This window comes from Ascaphus truei, chromosome 3 (assembly GCF_040206685.1).
Source record: "Ascaphus truei isolate aAscTru1 chromosome 3, aAscTru1.hap1, whole genome shotgun sequence".
NCBI classification, from domain to species: Eukaryota; Metazoa; Chordata; class Amphibia; order Anura; family Ascaphidae; genus Ascaphus; species Ascaphus truei.
In genome coordinates, this window is record NC_134485.1 from 422,442,241 (window position 1) to 422,451,362 (window position 9,122).

Below are 9,122 nucleotides of genomic sequence, written 5' to 3' on the forward strand. Positions count from 1 at the left end.
TTATGAAATGGAAGCTCTACGCCAACTTAATGACACTGTTTCATATTCTAGGTTACCATGTAATCCCACAGTTTCATTCAGGAGAGAATTGGTTGAGTTGTTGGAATTGGGAAGAATCTTGCAAGTCATTGATAAAAATGAGTATGAATTCCTTTTAACTCCATGTCCAATCGTGCCGATATTTCACCATCCCTCAAAGATCCATAAATCACTGGAGAACCCTCCGGGGCGTCCTATAGTCTCCAGTATTGGATCTTTGGGAGATGGTCTTTCTCGGTACGTTGACTCGTTCCTGCAACCTCTGATCAAGCTTTTACCCTCATATATTAGAGATACAGTAGACTTGATTAAATCATTAAAGGAAATCCAATGGTCTAAATCTTACCGTTGGGTAACAATGGATGTCTCATCTTTATATAGTATTATTGATCATGACCAAGGGATGGCTGCTGTTCAACATTATTTAAACAAATCAGATCTATCGGGAGCACAACAAATTTTCTTGCTGGACTCCATCAAATTCTTATTAAATCACAATTATTTTATGTTTTGATAATCACTTTTTTCTTCAATCACAGGGCACTGCAATGCGGACTTCTTTTGCCCCATCTTATGCAAATGTATTTATGGGTTTTTGGGAGAGCACTCACATTTATGGTAGTAATAATTTATTTAGGAACCACATAATTTTCTTCAAAAGGTATATCGATGACCTGATCCTGATATGGGACGGTAATAATGATATGTTAGGTACATTCATCGATATACTAAATACAAATCATTTTAATTTAAATTTCACATATGATAGTCACTCCCCAAGTATCAATTATTTAGATATACATTTATATATAGATCTACTGTATCCTGTACCATCCAGATGGAGGTATTCAGGAAGATCAACTCACGAAACACGTTTTTGAGATTTGACAGCAGTCATCCCAGGCCATTGATAAAAGGGATACCCAAAAGCCAATTTTTGAGATTAAGGAGAATATGCTCCTCAGATGAGACATTCATTCACCATTCTAGGGGCTTGACACAGAGGTTTAGAGAGCGGGGATATGATGAATTGACTGTTAAAAATGCATTTGATAATGCATTTCAACTTAATCGAGATAGCCTTATTTCTACTTGTGGAGACAAATCACGAATAAAGAAATCAAAGGGAAACATAAATAAAAAGAACAACCCAATTAGTGACTCTGGGACTCCATTTTTTATAACTAAATTCAGCAATCGGGCACAACAGGTCAAAAACATCATATGTAAACATTGGAGTGTTTTAAAACTTGACAGCGAGTTATCCCCATTTATAGAACAAGGTCCCAAAACAGTTTTTACCAAAGCCAAACTTTGGCTAATTATCTTTCCCCCAGCCTTTTCTCATCCTGTGACTCAGGAGTATCCCTGACTAAAACCAGAGGTTTCTTCAGATGTGGCAAATGTAAGATCTGTAAATATGCTTGCCCGGTCAAAAACCTTACTGTGAAGAAAATGAAAGAACCATATGTGATCAGGTCTTTCATAAATTGTAATACACAGTTTGTGATCTTTGATATTTGGTGTAAGTGTTCTAAGGGATACATTGGAAGAACAATAAGGCCCTTGAGACAAAGAATAATGGAACATGTCAGATTTATTAGAATAAAAGACATACAACATCCGGTGTCAAGACACTTTGTAGAATGTCCTCAAGGTGATCTTACAAATGTTAAATTTTTGGCAATTGAGCAGATTGAGATTTTGAAACGAGGGGGTGACAGATTGAACGTTCTAAACAAAAGAGAAATGTTCTGGATGTTCTCTTTGAACACCATGGTCCCTTATGGAATCAATGTGGACTGGGAGTTTCAACATTTCTTTCAATAATGTGCAATTATTTCATGCATTTTTTGTATTACATTCATGTATGTTATGTGATTGAACTAGGGCTCTAGATGAATAACAATAATAATGATATTGAACATGTAAAAATAAGGTTTCTCTGGATAAGAACATCTTATCTCTATTTTAAATGATCAATTAAAATATTCATAACCGTAAAACATCAGAGTAAATATATGGGTATCATATTTCATATACAGTTTATTGTCATTATCTTTTTCTTCCAAAATGTTCCTATATGATACATTGTCTTGTACATTTAGATAATTGAATGAAATGCCTCATATCTGTTATTATGATCTTGTACTGTAAATATCAGTGAGGTTTATACCTTTGATATGTCAGATGTATATTTTGTAAAAAAAAATGTGTATTGTGAGGGTATCTTTATAGCAATTGTGTGTTTTTTATTTGCCTTCACAATAGTGTTGATAGTGTTTTAACTTTCTAAAATCATTATGTGGGTCAATGTCTCTTGAATTATAATGGTTTATATCAATTAATTGTGAATATGTAGCATTGACCCAGTACGCTATTTGTTTGAGTAATATACCCATGCTCTCTCCCCTCCGATTATATAATATCTTATAAAGCTGTTTTTATTTACTTCTTCATGGTAACCCGTCTTAGATAGTATCTGATTGGTCAGACGGTCCGTTACGTCATAGCTGGGAGGTTACTTCACCTCCTATACATGCACACGGTACAGCTCAGCTGGCGATGTTTTGGGCTTATGTGCTCCACGTCAGCGAGGGGGCGTGACGCTTCATATTGGTTGCAGCAGTGCAGCGTCACTGGTGAAGGGAGGGAATCATGGATATTTAAATGCGCGATCGGTTGTGTATACTTTCTCTTTGATAAAGCATGGGTTGTCACGTGAAACGCGTCAGAGTGATCTTTTTGCTGTTTTTAATGTGCCTACAATAAATTTTTGAACCTAGTTCTTGGTAGCTTTTGGTCTATAATTTTTCTTCAGCAGCAGCAGATGCACCGCCGTCCTTTCTACTTTTCTTTGGTGGTAAGGACATACAGTATTTTGCCCATGTCTAACAATTATTTTAGCTCACGAGAAAAAACAGCTGGAGGATCAGATTTTAATGTCTGATAGGAGTCTTTATCTCCAAATAATCTTAGAGCTTCTTTTTGATAATCAGCAGAGGCCTGAACTACAATAGCCTCACCTTTGTACACATTCTTAATGACTAATGACATCCTTTTTACAGGCCATAATCTGTGCAGATTCAGTATTTGTTAGATTCTTAGAAGGTGAATAGGAGAATGTAACCCCTTTAGCCAGCAGTCGAAGATCCTTCCCTACTAATTTCTCAAAAGTTTTTAATATAAGAATTGTTAGTTATATTAGGACAAAATGAAGATTGTTTAGCTAATCTTGAGTGTGGTTGTCCAAAAAAAGCTATTATCAGAAGGAATCTCACCCCTCTGATCATCAGTTGGATCAGAAAAACAAACTCTCAAGATCAGACAAGGCACATTTTCTTTAAAGGTACATAATGGGAGAGGGAGTGGCTCAGTGAGTAAAAGACACTGACTGGCACTGAGAGTTTGAAGCAGGGGAGCCTGGTTCAATTCCCGGTGTCGGCTCCTTGTGACCTTGGGCAAGTCACTTTATCTCCCTGTGCCTCAGGCACCAAAAAACATAGATTGTAAGCTCCACGGGGCAGGGACCTGTGCCTGGAAAAATTACTCTGTAAAGCTCTATGTATAACTATACAAAAACATGCTATTATTATTATTAATGTAATATTCGAAGATGGTAGTCTTTCTTTTTCCTCGTCATCCTCTTTCTGTATGTAAGATCCACATGATGAACATTCATGCTTGCAAATCTGGAAAAATATTCTGAACAAATAGCTGCAAATCTATCATAGTCTCAAAAAGGTTTAAGTCAAAGTATGGTGCAAAATTCAGTCCTTCGTTCAAGAGACTGAGTTGGTCTTGAGTCAATATGGTGTTAGAAATATTGATTCCATTATTCTTGGTATAATTTAGGAATACTTTTTCCTTTTGCTGGCCCCTCTGTGTCCCCCTCCCCTTCTTGAGTGATCTTCGCGGTTTTTGAATCCTGATGTGTGGAGGAATAGGACCAATGTCCATCATCATTAAAATGGATGGGTCCCGCTGAAGCTTTATTAGTATACTCTCGATCTTTACTTCTATTTCTCCAATTATCTCCTGAATGGTTGAAGGAGACTGATTGGCTCCTGTTATCAGTGTCTGAAAAATCGGAGTCAAAACTTGAAGTATCTTTATTTTTACTTTTAAGAATTTATTTTTTTTAGGTGTTTTTGGTACCAAGTCTTGATTTTTATCTTGGTGTAAATCTTGGTCTAAATCTTTACACATATGTTGTATTAACGGCATCTCTCTGAGGAACATTTTCTTTCTCTGAATTAACATTTGAATCCTCCAAAAAAAAAAAAAAATCAGCAATTCTCCCTGGTACAAGCAAATATTGATCCTTGCAAAGGTGGGGTTTAAACTGTCACCCTATATACTGTATAAGTACTTAAAAAAAGGTAGCACTCCAGTTCTCAAAAATAACCCACAAGTATTAGTGTATGTAGGTACTTGTTTAGATAAGTAACGCCACGTATTGTCTCATTGAATGTTACAACCGCAGTATTTAGACAAAAATTGCTTGATTTGAGCAACCAGTAAAAAATGATGCTACAAAAATCTGGTAGGAATGATGTCTAGGGAGGAAGAGAGACAAATACAGTAAATGTTTATAAGAAATTAGACTGATCAGGCTCTGAGTATAATCCAGACCGTCATGACCACTGAATGCGTGAATCAAATGTATGAGTATGCAGGAAACAGACCAATAGCAATAACAGATCCGCAATAAAGCAGCCCAACAGGTAAGATCAATTTAAACTAACAGCTGTAGGTTCCGGCATATATAAGATATAGTGATTGAATCCTAGCTAGATAGCTAATCATGGTATACTTAAGACTTCTTGCATTAGCAAGCATGCACTTAAGGTTTTTACCAGTCTTTGCTATTGTTATCTTATCTGCATCAGCCTTTTTTCTCCCATCGGAGTTAGTTTTTAGATGTTTACTAGTATTATCTGTATTTAATATTACAATACAGGGTTTCTTGCCACAAATGAAGGCTGGTTGAATATCCAAAAGTGTTAATTTCGCCTCGCATTATTTAACAAGATTATTTTGTTTGTGTGTTTTATATCCAGGTAAATAGAAAATACATTGATTACGTTGGGACTTCCAATCTAACCATCAGTCCTGTGACAGAATTCATCATTTTTGGGTTTCCAAGCCTACAAAGATTCCAGACTTTGCTGTTTTGTGTTTTTCTCATTATATACCTCTTCACAGTCACAGGGAATGGCACCATATTCCTCCTTGTCATGCTGGACAAGCAGCTTCAGACTCCCATGTATTTCTTCGTCAGCAACTTATCCTTCTTAGATATGAGTTACACCTCGGTTACCGTCCCTAAGATGCTGGCAAAGTTCTTAATGAATATGGACACCATTTCCTACACTGGCTGTTTCATGCAGATGTATTTCTTTATCTCTCTAGCAGCAGCTGAGTGTCTACTTCTGGCTGTAATGACTTATGATCGTTATCTAGCCATCTGCTGCCCACTTCATTACCATACGATCATGACCAGAAGGTTATACATCTTCTTATCTGCTGCAGCATGGATTGGAGGATTTTCCACTCCAGTCACTAGTTTAATTTTAGCTTTGAGACTGCCTTTCTGTGGGCCAAATATTATTCACCATTATTACTGTGATCACCCACCTTTACTGCAGTTGGCTTGTACAGACACCTCCTTAAATGTTGTTGTAGGTTCGTCTTTAAGCGCCATTGTACTTTTAATAAGTTTCACTCTAGTTGCAATATCATACATTAAAATCATATTGTCAATCTTCAAAATTACCTCCAATGAAGGACGCAGAAAAACATTCTCCACCTGTGCTTCTCATTTTGTTGTTGTGAACATGTTTTATTTACCGCTAATATTCATGTACATCCGCCCAACTGCATCCTACTCCTCTGATGTGGACTCGCTGGTGGCCATGATGTATACAGTAATAACACCCATGATGAACCCCGTCATATACAGTATGAGAAACAAAGACATTAAGAACGCTTTCAGAAAGAAAATAACATGTATATAAAACTATCATATTCTACCCAAAAATGCATCATGATAGGTTTTTATTTATATTTGTACAGTATGTGTGGTTGGATAAGTTTATGAATAGGAGGCTAGTTACTGTTACATTTAATATATCTCACTTTCACTCCACTCATATTAAACAAAAGTACAATAAAGACTGTTAATTATTATGAATCGATACAACTTTTTTCCAATTGGTTTCTAATGGGCAGAAAAGGAGTTATCATATTATAATGTCCCACGGAATTGAAGTATAATGGTATGAAGGGGTAAGGATTACCACCATTTTTTATTGACACAATGTGAGCTCTGCTATATTTTAAATACATTTAATATATTTCAAAAGTACTCTCTCCTTTTACGTTTCTAAAACAAAAATATTACATAATAGAATCCAAAGCGATTACCCCTAAATTTGTATAAATGTACAGATGTAGCTGCTGCTGTTAAACCTTCTGGCGCACACCGGTTGGTGCAATAATGCATTAGCCCCACCCCTTTTTCAAGCGCAGCAAATTAATTTTCCATAGTCACAGCGGTGTGTTATGGGTGTCTCGCTGCTAGACCAGTGGGAGCATTAACACATGCTACATCTGTACATTATTTTTTATCATTGGACCAAGGCACAGGGTGCGACCTCTTCTTTATGCTTTATGGAATGTCAAATTTTAAAACTAAAACAACCAACATTAATTATTTCTATAACGTACATTAAAATACAAACACATTGAGGGTGCGCATGCGCGACATGGAAGGGATTGGAGGCATAATCCCGCTGCTCCGCTAAAGCTCGGCGCATTAGCAAAAAATAAAGGTATTCACACCAGAATTAAAGTCCCCAAGAAATCCACTTGAAAACATTTGGAACGGAGGATGACAGCTAGGTTGCAAAAAAAGGCAGACTTTGGACCTAAAAGCGTATTTTGCTAGTGCGGACATGGCGCTGGAAGGGGGAGAAGCAGAGTTGTCACCCAACGGCGGTTCAGACAAAGACTCGGCACAAGATAATCCAGAAATGCATTTTGTTATTAAAAAAGATATATCAAAACTGTTCCAAGACTTAAAAACTTTCTTTCATGGAGAAATGGTGAGCTTGCGTAAAGAACTCAACAGTATTGGTGAACGCACTGATGCACTGGAGGAAAAAATCGATTCCATATTGGAGTACTCAAAAACACGGAACGTGAGCTGGCCACCCTTAATAAAAAGGTAGATGAGATTGCAGAAAGGCAGGAGAAAACCAAAAATAGGGATGGCCGAAACAACCTGCGAAGACGCGGGATCCCTGAGGCTGTCCTAGATGTTGAGGAGTGGGTGTGGAATATGGCTGTCTTCAATGCCACCTGATAAAACTGATGCGGAATTAACAGCGGTTCAATAGGGCATTGCACTCAAAACCCCTTCCAAATAACCCTCCAAGGGATGTCATAATTCGAGTTGCATTATTTCAGAATAAAGGAAAAAATATCACAAATCACAAGGGCATCTTCCAGAACTACTTTTGAGGGAATAAAAATATTGATCTTTCAGGACATTTCTCTAATTACGCTGGGTAGGAGAAAGGCCCTTCAACATATTACAGTACTAAGATCCTAATGGAGAAAGGGAGAAAGTACTGCACCGACACACTTTATTCGAGCAAATGCCCAGTTTGTACCTGGCAGATACCTGGAATCTGCCGCTGCTCACCTCTTGCATGCTTCGTTGCGTTTGCCTTCCCAGCCACGGTTCATGTCTGGCTGACGGGGGCCTGATCTGTTAAATGATAATGAGAAGGATTTACTAGGCTGCAATGTTTCGCTTGTCCACCAGATGGCATAAACTCATGACTTAAGTAATGTGTGGGCTTTGCAAGTTGTTTCGTTTAAAAAAAGATACTTTATCCCAGTACAGTATGCTATTGTAACTTGTCCTTGAGACTGAAGGAAGACGTTGCAAAAAATGTATCAATTTAGGCTTTACATACTGTATTAAATAAAGACAAAGACCATTTTCGCTTACACTATTCTCCAGAGACATGAGTGTTCAAATGCAGCCCGTGTTCCAAAAACCTGACAGAAGTTATGCTTATTTGATATGGGCCGCTATTAATGCAACAGAGGATAAGATGGCAACAGTTGTTCAAATTTATCAGTATTTTATCGAAAACTATGACTTTTACAGATTTTCGCCAACTCCTCATTTGTGGAAGCGGGCAATAAGGAAAAGGTTATGTAGTGACCCCTGTTTTCACCGTATTGAGCCCCAATTTGTTGGAGGGTATTGGTGTGTGTCACAGGGTTTTTCCCGTATCTATGATAATGGAGGCGGCAAAAGGCGAAGGGTCGTGTTAAAACCAAATAAGAAGCGACAGTCCCTGCCAAGCAATGCATGTGAAAAAGGAAACTTATCTAATAGTGGCGCTCTATATAAAAATACTAGCTATACATATAATCGTAGTGATAATAATAATCAAAAGGTGATACTTATGCAAACACATAAAACAGGTGCTGCTATGACCCGGTGAGGATTGCTCTGTCAGTCCTCGTGTTGAGAAGTAGGGATGAATCTCCGGGAAGCGCAGGGATATGTGAAAACAAAAATGTATATAGATAGTGCAATATTGTTGTGACAAAATAAATAAATTGGCTGATCTAATGCAGATGTACTCACAAGTGTAAGAAGGTTAAAGGCACGTAAAGGTATCTTTCCCAGAGTATGGATGTCACACTGTATTCAGGAAATCAATCTCAGCCCCATATAGAATCCAAGAGACCTTAGAAAAGAAGACTGGACATAGCGCAGACTGTATACCAAGAATTTATAAAAGGTAAGTGAAAGGTATTACACTCACATGATTTCAAAAGTTTAAAAGCATTTCGATCACACGCAGTGGATCTCAGCAGCCGGATAGATGGTGTATCTGGTTCCCCTCCTTCCGTGGCGTGCGTGTCACTGGTTTGCGTTCCAACTGCACAGGAAGTGATGTCATCGGCTTCTAGGGGTTCCGGCCAGTAGTACAGACGTCACTCTACGCGTTTCATCTCATCGATTTCATCAGGAGTGACTTTGTGATGGGTGT

General features: G+C 37.8%; 1 protein-coding gene across 1 annotated transcript; it reads left to right on the forward strand.

Annotated features, from left to right (window-relative positions):
• The first annotated feature begins 4,678 nt into the window (after positions 1-4,678).
• LOC142490832 (olfactory receptor 6N1-like) lies at positions 4,679-6,059 on the forward strand. Its single transcript, XM_075593253.1, has 2 exons — positions 4,679-4,693; positions 5,103-6,059. Exons 1-2 carry the CDS (start codon positions 4,679-4,681, stop codon positions 6,057-6,059), a joined length of 972 nt encoding a protein of 323 aa, XP_075449368.1.
• The last annotated feature ends 3,063 nt before the right edge of the window (positions 6,060-9,122 follow it).